Below are 16,373 nucleotides of genomic sequence, written 5' to 3' on the forward strand. Positions count from 1 at the left end.
TGAGCCTATTTTACATGTAAATTTTAACATTAACAGTTCTACAAATACAGTTTTATCCCCGAATTAGCAATTTGAATACTTAAGGATTAGTTTACCCCAGGAGTCCCTGTTATAAAACAACATACATAGCAATGAATTTCTTTGAAGCCTCAGAGGAACCTAACCAAAACAGACTTTCTTTAAAATTATTTAAAAAAAGAAATTGAGGCCAAAAAACACTGAAATTTTTCTTAGTCCATTTGTATTATTAGAATTTTGTGTGTATTCTAATGGCATAAAACGTTAATGTAATTTTTATTGCAAAGTAATTAAGTAAAGCTTTTTGGAAAGTCAAAACACAAAACATACCAAATTATTTAACAAAAAATTTTCATAAGTATTTTCATTTCGATTGTGAAGTTTTAAAAAAAATTCTGATTCATTTTTCCTAGTCAAGTCTCTTACATGCAGTAAAATGTACCCTTTGTAGTGTACAGTGTTAAAAAAACAAAATTCAACTGAGTGAATTTTAGAGATCTTATTGACTTTATCCAACTTAGCAGATGGAAAGGAGCTCTGAGGAACTGTAGAAAATGAAAGACTTTTGTAGGCAGAAGGGTGTGGGAACAAGAAAGTCACACTATACAAAAAAGCAGGTTGGTTACTGCAAGGTCACTTTCCTTTAGGGGGTGGCAAGGGCCTATCAGGCAGAGTACTTAGCTTGTGCTGATTAGATGAGTCCTGATTGGTTTAAAATTCCATTTCTGGGAAAGCCAAAACTGAAATTGTCTCAATTTGGTGATTTAGGGCTTAGCTTAAGTGACTCTATTTTGGGGGCTGTTTTTTTTTTTTTTTTTTTTTTTTGCGGTACGCGGACCCCTCACTGCTGTGGCCTCTCCCGTTGCGGAGCACAGGCTCCGGACGCGCAGGCTCAGCGGCCATGGCTCACGGGCCCAGCCACTCTGCGGCATGTGGGATCGTCACGGATCGGGGCACGAACCCACGTCCGCTGCATCGGCAGGCGGACTCTCAACCACTGCGCCACCAGGGAAGCCCTGTTGTTTTGTTTTTAACAACAGTTTTTATAAGTTTTGACAAATGAATACAGTTGTGAGACAAACACCACAATTAAGATATAGGACAGTTCTATTACCCACAGACATTCCTTTATGCCACTTGGTACTTCCTCCTACCTCACTCCCAGTCCGAGGCAAACACTGATCTGTTTTCTTTCCCTATACTTTTACCTTATTGCAGAATGTCATATTTATGGAGTCACACAGTATATGGTCTTTTGAGGCTGACTTCTTTAACTTAACATAGTGGATTTGAGATTCATCTGCACTGTTGTGTGCATCAGTGGTTAGGCTGTTTTATTGCTGAGTAGTATTCAATCAGGATGTATCACTGACTGTTCATCCATTCACCGGTTGATACACATTTAGGTTTGCTAGTTTTTGGTGATTGTGAACTATGCTGCCATAAACATTTCATGTACAGAGTTTTGTGTGAATGTATGGTGAAGATCTGTTTAATTTATCAGGATTTATTGACGATGGTTTTGTTGTAGTTAAGAAATCTTTGCCTAGGGTTACAAATATTTTTTCCTTTGTTTTCCTCTAGAAGTTATGTAATTCTTGGTTTTATATTGGGTTTATGATCCATTTCCTGTTAATTTTATGGATATCCAACTGTTCCATGGTTATTTGTTGAAAAGTCTGTACTTTCTCCATTGAATTCCCTTTGTGTACTGTGTTGAAAATCAGTTGATTTATGTGTAAGAGTCTATTCTGTCCCGTTGATGTATGTATGTATCTTTCACTGCCTTCCTTGATTACTACAGCTTTAAGATAAGTCTTGAAATCCAGTCTTAAGAAAGTCTTCCAACCTTGTTTTTCTTTTTCAAAATTGTTTTGGCTAATATATTTACTTTGCTTTTTCTTATAACTTTTAGAATCAGCTTGTCAATTTTATTTTTATTTTTTTAATTAATTAATTTTTTTATACAGCAGGTTCTTATTAGTTATCCATTTTATACATATTAGTGTATATATGTCAATCCCAATCTCCCAATTCATCCCACCACCACCCCCCTGCCACTATCCCCCCTTGGTGTCCATACGTTTGTTCTCTACATCTGTGTCTCAATTTCTGCCCTGCAAACCAGTTCATCTGTAGCATGTTTCTAGGTTCCACATATATGCGTTAATATATGATATTTGTTTTTCTCTTTCTGACTTACTTCACTCTGTATGACAGTCTCTAGATCCATCCACGTCTCTACAAATGACCCAATTTCGTTCCTTTTTATGGCTGAGTAATATTCCATTGTATATATGTACCACATCTTCTTTATCCATTCATCTGTTGATGGGCATTTAGGTTGCTTCCATGTCCTGGCTATTGTAAAGAGTGCTGCGACGAACATTGGGGTGCATGTGTCTTTTTAAATTATGGTTTTCTCTGGGTATATGCCCAGTAGTGGGATTGCTGGGTCATATGGTAATTCTATTTTTATTTTTTTAAGGAACCTCCATACTGTTCTCCATAGTGGCTATATTAATTTACATTCCCACCAACAGTGCAAGAGGATTCCCTTTTCTCCACACCGTCTCCAGCATTTGTTGTTTGTAGATTTTCTGATGATGCCCATTCTGACTGGTGTGAGGTGATACCTCATTGTAGTTTTGATTTGCATTTCTCTAATGATTAATGATGTTGAGCATTCTTTCATGTGTTTGTTGGCATTCTGTATATCTTCTTTGGAGAAATGTCTATTTAGGTCTTCTGCCCATTTTTGGATTGGGTTGTTTGTTTTTTTAATATTGAGCTGTATGAGCTGTTTATATATTTTGGAGATTAATGCTTTGTCCATTGATTCATTTGCAAATATTTTCTCCCATTCTGAGGGTTGTCTTTTTGTCTTGTTTGTAGTTTCCTTTGCTTTGCAAAAACTTTTAAGTTTCATTAGGCCCCATTTGTTTATTTTTTGCTCTTTATTTCCATTACTCTAGGAGGTGGATGAAAAAAGATCTTGCTGTGATTTATGTCAAAGAGTGTTCTTTCTATGTTTTCCTGTAAGAGTTTTATAGTGTCTGGTCTTACATTTAGGTCTCTAATTCATTTTGAGTCTATTTTTGTGTATGGTGTTAGGGAGTGTTCTAATTTCATTATTTTACATATAGCTGTCCAGTTTTCCCAGCACCACTTATTGAAGAGACTGTCTTTTCTCCATTGTATATCCTTGCCTCCTTTGTCATAGATTAGTTGACCATAGGTGCATGGGTTTATCTCTGGGCTTTCTATCCTGTTCCATTGATCTATTTCTGTTTTTGTGCCAGTACCATATTGTCTTGATTACTGTAGCTTTCTAGTATAGTCTGAAGTCAGGGAGTCTGATTCCTCCTGCTCCGTTTTTTTCCCTCAAGACTGCTTTGGCTGTTTGGGGTCTTTTGTGTCTCCATACAAATTTTAAGATTTTTTGTTCTAGTTCTGTAAAAAATGCCATTGGTAATTTGATAGGGATTGCACTGAATCTGTAGATGGCTTTGGGTAGTATAGTCATTTTCACAATATTGATTCTTGCAATCCAACAACATGGTATATCTCTCCATCTGTTTGTATCATCTTTAATTTCTTTCACCAGTGTCTTATAGTTTTCTGCATACAGGTCTTTTGTCTCCTTAGGTAGACTTATTCCTAGGTATTTTATTGTTTTTGTTGCAGTGGTAAATGGGAGTGTTTCCTTAATTTCTCTTTCAGATTTTTCATCAGTAGTGTATAGGAATGCGAGAGATTTCTGTGCATTAATTTTGTGTCCTTTGACTTTACCAAATTCATTGATTAGCTCTAGTAGTTTTCTGGTAGCATCTTTAGGATTCTCTATGTACAGTATCATGTCACCTGCAAACAGTGACAGATTTACTTCTTCTTTTCCAGTTTGGATTCCTTTTATTTCTTTTTCTTCCCTGATTGCTGTGGCTAAAAGTTCCAAAACTATGTTGAATAACAGTGGTGAGAGTAACCTTGTCTTGTTCCTGATGTTAAAGGAAATGGTTTCAGTTTTTCACCATTGAGGACGATGTTGGCTGTGGGTTTGTCATATATGGCCTATATTATGTTGAGGTAAGTTCCCTCTATGCCTACTTTCTGAAGGGTTGTTATCATAAATTGGTGTTAAATTTTGTCAAAAGCTTTGTCTGCATCTATTCAGATGATCCTATGGTTTTTCTTCTGCAATTTGTTAATATGGTGTATCACATTGATTGACTTGCGTATACTGAAGAATCCTTGCATCCCTGGGATAAATCCCACTTGATCATGGTGTATGATCTTTTTAATGTGTGGTTGAATTCTGTTTACTAGTATTTTGTTGAGGATCTTTGCATCTATATTCGTGAGTGATATTGGTCTGTAATTTTCTTTTTTTGTAGTATCTTTTTCTGGTTTTGGTATGAGGGTGATGTTGGCCTCATACAATGAGTTTTGGAGTGTTCCTTCCTCTGCAATATTTTGGAAGAGTTTGAGAAGGGTGGGTGTTAGCTCTTCTCTAAATGGTTGATAGAATTCACCTGTGAAGCCATCTGGTCCTGGGCTTTTGTTTGTTGGAAGATTTTTAATCACAGTTTCAATTTCATTACTTGTGATTGGACTGTTCATATTTTCTGTTTCTTCCTGGTTCAGTCTTGGAAGGTTATACCTTTCTAAGAATTTGTCCATTTCTTCCAGGTTGTCCATTTTATTGGCATAGAGTTGCTTTTAGTAGTCTCTTAGGGTGCTTTGTATTTCTGCAGTGTCTGTTGTAACTTCTCCTTTTTCATTTCTAATTTTATTGATTTGAGTCCTCTCCCTCTTTTTCTTGATGAGTCTGGCTAATGGTTTATCAGTTTTGTTTATCTTCTCAAAGAACCAGCTTTTAGTTTTATTGATCTTTGCTATTGTTTTCTTTGTTTCTGTTTCATGTATTTCTGCTCTGATCTTTATGATTTCCTTCCTCTACTAACTTTGGGTTTTGTTTGTTCTTCTTTCTCTAGTTCCTTTAGGTGCAAGGTTAGATTGTTTATTTGAGATGTTTGTTGTTTTTTGAGGAAGGATTGAATTGCTCTAAACTTCCCTCTTAGTACTGCTTTTGTTGCATCCCATAGGTTTTGGATCGTTGTGTTTTCATTGTCATTTGTCTCTAAGTATTTTTTGATGCCTTCTTTGATTTCTTCAGTGATCTCTTGGTTATTTAGTAACGTATTGTTTAGCCTCTATGTGTTTGTTCTTTTTACGTTTTTTCCCCTGTAACTGATTTCTTATCTCATAGCATTGTGGTCAGAAAAGATGCTTGATATGATTTCAATTTTCTTAAATTTACAGAGGCTTGATTTGTGACCCAAGATGTGATCTATCCTGGAGAATGTTCTGTGCGCACTTGAGAAGAAAGTGTAATCTGCTGTTTTTGTATGGAATGTCCTATAAATGTCAATTAAATCTATCTTGTCTACTGTGTCATTTAAAGCTTGTGTTTCCTTATTAATTTTCTGTTTGGATGATCTGTCCATTGGTGTAAGTGAGGTGTTAAAGTCCCCCACCATTATTGTGTCACTGTCAATTTCCTCTTTTATAGCGGTTAGCAGTTGCCTTATGTATTGAGGAGCTCCTATATTGGGTGCATGTATATTTATACTTGTTATGTTTCTTCTTAGATTGATCCCTTGATCATTACGCAGTGTCCTTCCTTGTCTCTTGTAGCATTCTTTATTTTAAAGTCTATTTCATCTGATATGAATATTGCTGCTCCAGCTTTCTTTTGATTTCCATTTGCATGAATATCTTTTTCCATCCCCTCACTTTCAGTCTGTATGTGTCCCTAGTTCAGAAGTGGGTTTCTTGTAGACAGCATATATATGGGTCTAGTTTTTGTATCCATTCAGTGAGCCTGTGTCTCTTGGTTGGAGCATTTAATCCATTCACGTTTAAGGTAATTACTGATATGTATGTTCCTATTACCATTTTCTTAATTGTTTTAGGTTTGTTTTTGTAGGTCCTTTTCTTCTCTTGTGTTTCCCACTTAGAGAAGTTCCTTTAACATTTGTTGTAGAGCTGGTTTGGTGGTGCTGAATTCTTTTAGCATTTGCTTGTCTGTAAAGCTTTTGATTTCTCCGTTGAGTCTGAATGAGATCCTTGCTGGGTAGAGTAATCTTGGTTTTAGTTTCTTCCCTTTCATCACTTTAAATATGTCATATCACTCCCTTCTGGCTTGTAGCATTTCTGCTGAAAAATCAGCTATTAACCTTATGGGAGTTCCCTTGTATGTTATTTGTCATTTTTCCCTTGCTGCTTTCAATAATTTTTCTTTGTCTTTAATTTTTGCCAATTTGATTACTATGTGTCTTGGTGTGTTTCTTCTTGGGTTATCCTGCCTGGGACTCTCTGTGCTTCCTGGACTTGGGTGGCTATTTCATTTCCCATGTTAAGGAAGTTTTCGAGTATAATCTCTTCAAATATTTTCTCGGGTCCTTTCTCTCTCCTCTCCTTCTGGGACCCCTATTATGCGAATGTTTTTGCGTTTAATGTTGTCCCAGAGGTCTCTTAGTCTGTCTTCATTTCTTTTCATTCTTTTTTCTTTATTCTGTTCTGTAACAGTGAATTCCACCGTTCTGTCTTCCAGGTCACTTATCCGTTCTTCTGCCTATTGATTCCTTCTAGTGTATTTTTCATTTCAGTTATTGTGTTGTTCATCTCTGTTTGTTCTTTAATCCTTCTAGGTGTTTGTTAAACATTTCTTACATCTTCTCGATCTTTGCCTCCATTCTTTTTCCTAGGTCCTTGATCACCTTCACTCTCATTATTCTGAATTCCTTTTCTGGAAGGTTGCCTATCTCCACTTCGTTTAGTTGTTTTTCTGGGGTTTTATCTTGTTTCTTCATCTGGTACATAGCCCTCTGCCTTTTCATCTTGTCTATCTTTCTGTGAATGTGGTTTTTGTTCCACAGGCTGCAGGATTGTAGTTCTTCTCACTTCCGGTGCACAGTGCGTGCCACATGGCATCGATGTCGGTGTAGAGGTTCTTCTTGGAGGGCTTGCCCGAGCTGATGCCATAGCCCGAGTAGTCGCAGGAGAAGATGTTGCAGTTGATGCGTGAGCCGAGGCCGATGTAGAAGCTGCACATCTGGCCCAGGTCCACAGCGTTGCCATGGAGAAGAGCAGCGTGTAGTGGCTGGAGGGTGCACAGTGCACGAACATGCAGCCGAGCCCCAATTTTATTTCTACCAGTTTTTTTGTATATTCTGTGATATTTTCTACATAGACAATGAATTTTTTTTTTTTTTTGGCGGTATGCTGGCGTCTTACTGTTGTGGCCTCTCCCGTTGTGGAGCACAGGCTCCGGACATGCAGGCTCAGTGGCCATGGCTCACAGGCCCAGCCGCTCCACGGTATGTGGGATCCTCCTGGACCGGGGCATGAACCCGTGTTCCCTGCATCGGCAGGCGGACTCTCAACCAGTGTACCACCAGGGAAGCCCAACAATGAATTTTTAAAAAAATGAAGACATGGGAATTCCCTGGCGGTCCAGTGGTTAGGACTTGGCGCTTTCATTGCCATGGTCACAGAGCTAAGATCCTGCAAGCCGTGCGGTGGGGGGAAAAAATAAAAAGATAAAAAATGAAGACAGTTTTATTTCTTGCTTTCCAGTCTGTATGACTTTTATTTCTAGTTTGCCTTTATTGTAATGCCTAGGGCCTCCAGTATGTTTTTGAAAAAGAGTGATGGGGTCAGATATTCTTACCCTGTTCCTGATCTTATGGGGGACATACACAGTCTTTTATCATTAAGTATGGTATTAGCTGTAGATTCTTTTTAGATGCATTTTACTGGGTTGAGGAACTTTCTTTCAATTCATAGTTTGCTGAGAGCTTATTTCATGAATAGATGTTAAATTTTGTCAAATAACTATTTCTGCATCTAGATGATCATATGGTTTTTCTTCCTTAGAACATTGATTTGATAGTTACATTTATTGATTTTAATATTGAATCAGCCTTTCATGTCCCTAGATAAACCCCACTTGATCATGATGTGTAACCTTTTACATATTGCTAGATTTGATTTGCTAACATTTTGTTACATTTTCTTGCATGTGTTCATTACCAATACTCGTTTGTAATTTTGTCTTTTTTTTTTTCTTGATGTTAGGGCCTCATCAAATGAGTTGGGAACTGTTTCTTTCTATTTTATTTTCTGGAAAGATTTGTGTAAAATTAGTATTATCTCTTAAATGTTTGGTAGAATTCACCAATTCTAAAGCCATTTGGGCCTGGAGTTTTACTTGTCTGGAGAGTTTTTAACCATAACTAAATTTTTCTTTAATGGGTAGAGGAGTTTTTAGATTATCTATTTCATCTTAAGCATGTTTTTATACTGTGTCTTTCCAGAAATTTGTCCATTTTAATGAAGTGGTTGGATTTATAGGCATAGAGTTTTTAGTGTATTTTTCTTATTATTCTTTAATATCTGTTGCATCTCTAGTATTGTTCCCTCTTTCCTTCCTGAAATTGATTATTTGTGGTCTCTCTTTTTTTATCTTGATCAGTCTGGCTATATGTTTATGAATTATATTAATCTTTGCAAAGAGCCTGCTTTGGATTTTATTGGTTTTCTCTTTTTCTGTTTTTCAATTTCATCGATTTCTGTTCACATTGATATTGCTTCCTCCCTTTTGTTTACTTTGAGTTTAATTTACTCTTCTTTTTCTTCTTTCTTAAGATGGAGGTTTAGATAGTTCTTTTTGCTTAATATAAGCATTTAATTATATAAATTTCCCAAGAACATCTTTAGCTCCATTCCATAAATTTTGGTGCTGTGTTTTCATTATCATTCAATCGAAGTATTCTAATGGCCTTTGTGACTTCCTCTTTAACCTGTAGGTTATTTAGAATTGTTTTGTTTAATTTTTGTATATTTGGGCATTCTCCAGATGTTTTTCTGTTTCTGATTTCTGGTTAATTTCATTGTGGTAAGAGAACATACTTTATATAAATTTTAGGCTTTTGTTTTTAATTTGTTAAGGTTGGTTTTATAGCTCAGAATATAGTTTATATTAGATTCTGTTCCATGTGTGCTTGAAGAGAATATATTGCTCTTGTTGGGTGGAGTGTTCTGTAAATGTCAGTTTGATTGATAGGTTTCTGTCAATCAGGTCTTCTGTATCTTTACTGATTTTTGTCTGCTTGTTGCTTCACTTACAGAGAGAGAAGTGTTGAAGTCCCCAGTTGTAATTGTGGATTGGTCTATTTCTCTTTTTAGTTCAATGCTTTTGCATCATTTATTTCAACACACTGTTTTTTGGTGCATAAATATTTAGGATTATTTCATGCTTTTGGAAAATTGATTCCTTCATTGTCATATAATATCCTTTCTTAAACCTGACAGTTTTCTTTGCTTTGAAGTCTATTTCAATAATAATGTAGCTTTCTTCTGATTAGTGTTTGCATTTGTTTTTTTTTCCTGCCCTTCTCCTTTTAACTCTCTACAGGCATATCTCAGAGATACTGTGGGTTTGATTCCAGGGCACCTCAGTAAAGCAAACACTGCAGTAAAGTGAGTCACATGAATTTTTTGGTTTCCCAGTGCATGTAGAACCTATGCTTACACTATATTGTAGTCTATTAAGTATGCAATAGCATTATGTTTTAAAAAATCAATGTATATACCTTATTTTAAAAATACTGCTAGAAAATGCGAACCATCATCTGAGCCTTCAGCAAGTCGTAATCTTTTTGCGATAGTAACATCAAAGATTACTCATCACATATAACTGCAACAAATATAATAATAATTTTAAAAATTGAAATATTGCAAGAATATCCAAAATGTGACACAGAGGCACAAAGTGAGCAAATGTTGTTGGAAAAAATGACAACAATAGACTTGCTCAACACAGGGTTGCCACAAACCTTCAACTTGTTTAAAAAAGAAAAAAAAAAGCAATATCTGTAAAGTACAATAAAATGAGGTATGCCTGTTTATGTTTAAAGTGGATTTCTTGTATCTTTCACTCCATGTTTTTCTTATTTCTAATATATTTCTATTTGGCTTTTTAAAAATATCTTTATTAAGATTCACATACTATACTGTTCATCCATTTGAAGTGTACAGTTTAGCAGCTTTTTGTGTTATATATCACAGAGTTTTGCAAACATATCAAATTTTGAACATTTTCATCATCTCAGAAAGAAACCTCATACCCATTAGGAGTCAATCTCCATTTCTCCCCCAAACATTCCCCATCCCTTGCTTTCTCTTTCTATAGATTTACCTATTTTGGACATTTCATATAAACAGAATCATATAATATGTAGTCTTCTATGACTGCCTTCTTTCACTTAACATATTTTTTTCAAGCACGTTGTAACATTTATCAGTGCTTAATTCTTTTTTATTAATAAGTAATGCTCCATTGTATGGATATATATTCTTATTTACCCATTCATCAATTGATGGACATTTGGATTATTCCTACTTTTTTGGCTGTTTCAAATAATGCTGCTGTGAACATTGATGTACAAGTTTTTGTGTGCATTTGTGTTTTCAATTCTGTTGGGTATGTATCTAGAAGTAGAGTTTCTGGGTTAGGTGATACTTCTATATTTATAACCTTTTGAGGAACTGCCAAATTGTTTTCAAAAGTGACCGTACCTTGTTACTTCCCACCAGCAATATGAGGATTCCAGTTTCTCCACATCCTTACCAACACTTGTTATTGCCCTTCTTTTTGATACTAGTCATTCTAGTCAGTATATGGTGGTTCCTTATTGTGGTTTTGATTTGCATTTCCCTGATGACTAAAGATGTTGAGAATCTTTTCATGTGCTTATTGGCCATTTGTATATCTTTTTTGGGAAAATGTCCATTCAGATTCTTTTTTTATTTGTAATTGTGTTATTTGTCTTTTTATTATTGAGTTATAGGAGTTTTTAGTATATTCTAGATGCCAGTTCCTTATCAGATATGATTTCCAAGTATTTTCTCCCATTCAGCAGGGTTTTGTTTTCATTTTCTTGATAATGTCCTTTGATGCACAAAAATTTTTTGAAAATTGAGATATAATTGACATATAACATTATGTTAGTTTCAAGTATACAACATAATAATTTGATATTTGTATACATTGCAAAATGATCACCACAATAAGTCTAGTTAACACGTGTCACCATACATAGTCACAAAATTTTTTTCTTGTGATGAGAGCTTTTAAGATTTACTTTCTTAGCAACTTTCAAATATGCAATACAGAATTATTAACCATAGTTACCATGATGTACATTACATCCTGATGACTTATTTATTTTATTACTCAAAGTTTGTACCTTTTGACCTCCTTCACCCATTTTGCCCACCCCCTACCCCTTGCCTTTGACAACCACCAATCTGTTCTCTGTATCCATGAGCTAGGTATTTTATTTATTTATTTATTCATTCACTCATTCATTCAAGATTTTACATATAAGTGAGATTATATGGAATTTGCCTTTTTCTGTCTGACTTATTTCCCTAGCATAATGCCCTCAGGGTCCATCCATGTTGTCACAAATGGCAAGATTCCCTTCTTTTTTAAAGACTGAATAATATTCCATTGTGTGTGTGTGTGTGTGTGTGTGTGTGTGTATATATTACATTTTCTTTATTCATCCATCAATGGACACTTGGGTTGTTTCCATTTCTTTTCCGTTGCAAATAATGCTGCAGTGAACATGGGGATGCATATATCTTTTCAAGTTAGTGTTTTTGTTTTCTTTGGAATAATACCCAGAAGTAGAATTGCTGGATCAAATGGTAGTTCCGTTTTTAATTTTTTGATTAACCTCTATAATGTTTCCCATAGTGGCTGCACTGATTTACATTCCCACTAACAGTGCATAAACTTTCCTTTTTTCCCACATTCTTGCCAACACTTGTTATTTCTTGTCTTTTTGATAATAGCCATTCTGACAGGTGTGAAGTGATATCTCATTGTGGTTTAGATTTGAATTTCCCTGATTGTTAGTGATGTTGAGCTTTTTTTTTTTTTTTTTTTTGTGGTACGCATGTCTCTCACTGTTGTGGCCTCTCCCATTGCGGAGCACAGGCTCCGGACGCGCAGGCTCAGCAGCCATGGCTCACGGGCCTAGCCGCTCTGCGGCATGTGGGATCTTCCCGGACTGGGGCACGAACCCATGTCCCCTGCATCAGCAGGCGGACTCTCAACCACTGCACCACCAGGGAAGCCTGAGCATCTTTTTATGTACCTGTTGGCCATCTGTATGTCTTCTCTGGAAAAATGTCTATTCAGATTCTTTGCCCATTTTTTAATCAGTTTTTTTTTTTTTTTTTTGCCTTTGGGGTATATGAGTCCTTTGTATATTTGAGTTATTAACCCCTTAACAGATACATGATTTGCAAATATTTTCTCTCATTCTGTAGGTTGCCTTTTCCTTTTGTTGGCATTTTCCTTTGCTGTGAAGAAGCTTTTTAGTATGTTATAGTCCCACTTGTTTTTTATTTTTTGACTTTATTTCCAAAGTGATTTCCAAAAAATTGCCAAGACTGATGTCAAGAGCTTACTGCCAGTTTTCTTCTAGGAGTTTTATGGTTTTAAGTCTTACATTCAAGTCTGTAACCCATTTTGAGTTAATTTTTTGTATGATAGAAGATAGTGGTCTAGTTTTTTTGCATGGTATAAGATAGTGATCTAGTTCTATTCTTTTGCATGTGGCTGTCCAGTTTTTCCAATGCCATTTATAGAAGAGACTGTTCTTTCCTTATTGTATATTCTTGGCTCCTTTTTATAAATTAATTGGCCATATATGAATGGGTTTATTTCTGGGCTCTCTATTCTGTTCCATCAATCTATGTGTCTATTTTTATGCCAGTACCACACTGTTTTGATTACTGTGGCTTTGTAATATAGTTTGAAATCAGGAAGTGTGATGCCGCTACCTTTGTTCTTCTTTCTCAAGACTGCTTTGCTATTTGGGGCCTTTTGTGGTTCCATACAAATTTAGGATTGTTTGTTTTATTTCTGTGAAAAATGCCACTGAAATTTTGATAAGGACTGAATTGAATCTATAGATTGCTTTTGGTAGTATGGCCTTTTAAACAATATTATATGGGTACGTATGGAATATTCCAACCAAAAGCAACAAAATACCCACTCTTCTCAAGTGTCCATGGAGCATTCTCCAGGATATATTTTATGTTAACCCACAAAACAGTTCTGAGAGGTAAGTTCCTAGCAGTAAATACTTACGTCAAGAAACAAAAAAAATCTTAAACAACCTAACTTTGCTCCTAAAGGAACTAGAAAAATAGATGAACTCCAAAGTTAGTAGAAGGAAGGAAATAACAAAGATCAGATTGGAAATAATTGAAATAGGAACTGAAAAGACAACAGGCAAGATCAATGAATCTCAGAACTGGTTATTTGTAAAGATAAACAAAATTGTCAGACCTTTAGCTAGAATCACCAAGAAAAAAAAGAACTCAAATAAATCAAATCAGAAATGAAAGAGGAGACATTGCAACAGATACCACAGAAATACAAAGGATTTTAAGAGACTATGATGGACAATTATATGCCAACACATTTGCCAACCTATAAGAAATGGGTAAATTCCTAGAAACATACACCCTACAAAGACTGAATCATGAAGAAGTAAAAATCTGAAAGTTCAATTTCTAGTAAGGAGATTGAATTAGCAATCAAAAATCTCCCAACAAACAAAAGTCCAGGACCAGACAGGTTCACTGGTAAATTCTACCAAACATTCAAAGAAGAACTAATACCAGTCCCTCTCAAACCCTTCCAAAAGAAAAAAAAAAAAAAAACTAATACCACCAATCCTTCTCAGACTCTTCAAGAGGAGGGAATGCTTCCAAACTCATTTTATGAGGCCAGCATTACTCTGCTACCAAACCAGACAGGGATACCACAAGAAAAGAAAATTACAGGCCATTATCCCTGATGAACATAGATGCAAAAATCCTCAACAAAATATTAGTAAACTGAATTCAACAATACATCAAAAGGACCATTCACCATGATCAGGTGGGGTTTACTCAGGCATGCAAGAATGGTTCAATTTCCTCAAATCAATCAATATGATACGGCACATTAATAAAATGAAGGATAAAAATCATATGACCATCTCAATAGATGCAGAAAAAGCATTTCACACAATGATATGATAAAAACTCTCAACAAAGTGGGTATAGAGAGAAAGTGTCTCAACATAATCAAGGCCATATATGATAAGTCCACAGCTAACATTATACTCAGTGGTGAAAACTGAAAGCTTTCCCTCTAAGATCAGGAACAATACAAGGATGCCCACTGTTGCCACTTTTATTCAACATAGTGTTGGAAGTCCTAGCCAGAGCAATCAGATAAGGAAAAGAAATAAAAGGAATCCAAATTGAAAAGGAAGAAGTAATACTGTTAATATTTGCAGATGACATTTTTTAAAAGCTTTAAGAAAGTAGATAAATGTCTACTATTATTCTGAGCTGTACACTGTTCTCTAGAAATGCTATGTAATTAATCTAAAGTAACATGTGAGAGTAATATCTGAGATTGAGTCTTACCAGCTATACACTTAGCCACACACCCCCTTATTTCATTAAATAAACCTTAGATAATGAGTAAAAAATTAAGATTTTCTTTTCTTTTCTACATTTAGTGTTAAATGTTTACAAAAGACAGTGAAGGATTCTTATCACATAATGTGTAGACCATGTGCCTGTGATCTTGAAGTTTGTGCCAAATGTGGAAAGAGAGAAGATGTTGTTATTCCGTGAGTATTTCTTTTTATGTTTGGGATTTACTCTTTTAATTAATATGTGAATTTTCTTTTAAGGAAACATTCAGTTGCTCTGAGAATCTTAAGATGCAGAATATCACACTAATGTAGACGTTGTTCTACCCAACAGGAAGAACATCTTAATTAATTGTTAAATGTTTCTATCATTATAATAAAAGTGAAACATCATTTTTAGAAAGTTAAAATATTTATGAGGTTCACATTTATTACACATTACAAAAGAATTACTCATTATATAACTTCTTTTCTTTAATGGACATCATGTGTTAATTTCTTTGATCATACTTTATTGACAACTGTATTATAATTGGTTGGCTCTTGAGTTAAGTTAATCTTCAAGGATCTTTTCCTCTTTATTTATTTCATTAGGCTCCTGTTAATCAAAAAATGTAGTGTAAAAGTCTTTTCAATCTACACAGTTAAACAATGAAGTCCTGAGAAATAAAGTTTTTTTCTTCCACCTTTTAGGTTTAATATAGAACCAGAAAAGACAGAAAATGTTGAAAATAATCTACATTCCAGCCACAGAAGAAGCTGCAGAAGAAATGAAGAAAGTGATGATTTAGATTTTGATGTTGATTTAGATGACACAGAAGAAGACAATCAGATGGATTGATATAACTATATTAAAAGACAGTTTGAAAGCATGAAATTCTGAACAACTTTGATTTTGAGGGTTTAAAAAAAAATACTGTGGAATCCTAGTAAGGACATTGGAAAAACCTATAGAAAATACATGGACAATGTGAATTGTATATGATATTTGAATAGTGATAAAGCTTTCATCCAGAGTTTTCTTATAATACATTTTAAAGTAGCATATGCTAGTATATCTGCCAAAATGAGTATTGGAGTATCGTATTGCAGTTCATGGGAATTATTTAGAAGAATATACTATCTAGTATCAAATTAAGCAAGATTTAGAATTGATGGTTGTATAGAAACTATCTCACGGAAAAGTCAGATGACATTATTATGTTGCTAGCCTCAGGAGGTCCTTTTGATAGATTGATCTCAGGTTAATGTCCCACATAACAAAAGCCCTCTTGCTTACGCTTGCTTGTTGTAAAGCAAAAAGTTTATTGTTTTTTAATAATAATGTTTTAACAAGTATGTAGCAGTTTTTCTTTGAAAGTGTTTTTGTGTATCTTATCACATTATTTTTAACTTTTTCTGCTTATAAAATTTACATACAGAAAAAATGCATAAAATCTATATGTATAGTTTAACACATAATTATAAAGAAAAATCATACATTTATCACCTGCATGAATAAAATACTCCTAAACAATATAAGTTAGCTTTGTCTGATTTTTGAACTTTTTTTCTTTTTGTTTTGAAAAATCTCAAACCTAAAGAAAAGTAGCAGTGTAATACAATGAACCTTTGTATGCTCTTCACTTAGATTCACAGTTGTTAACATTTTGCCACATTTTCTTTATATTTGAATAGATATATGGATATATTTTTTATTTGCTGAACCATATGAAAATAAGTGGCAGGCATTGGTTTCGAACTTTATATGAACAGACATACTATGCATGTTAATTT

General features: G+C 34.7%; 1 protein-coding gene across 4 annotated transcripts in view; it reads left to right on the forward strand.

Moving 5' to 3' along the window:
• LOC308618661 (uncharacterized protein C9orf85 homolog) overlaps nucleotides 1-16,099 on the forward strand; it is a 62,415-nt gene extending 46,316 nt beyond the window's left edge. For all 4 annotated transcript variants that reach the window (XM_081236825.1, XM_081236826.1, XM_081236827.1 and 1 more), the window contains 2 exons: nucleotides 14,682-14,795; nucleotides 15,291-16,099. In XM_081236825.1, the coding sequence (XP_081092951.1) occupies nucleotides 14,682-14,795; nucleotides 15,291-15,438 (262 nt within the window). In that variant the 3' untranslated portion in view covers nucleotides 15,439-16,099. The remainder of the gene's footprint in view (nucleotides 1-14,681; nucleotides 14,796-15,290) is intronic.
• Nucleotides 16,100-16,373: the final 274 nt, after the last annotated feature.

The sequence above is a fragment of the Mesoplodon bidens genome, assembly GCF_964165515.1.
Source record: "Mesoplodon bidens genome assembly, chromosome: 6".
Lineage (NCBI taxonomy): Eukaryota > Metazoa > Chordata > Mammalia > Artiodactyla > Ziphiidae > Mesoplodon > Mesoplodon bidens.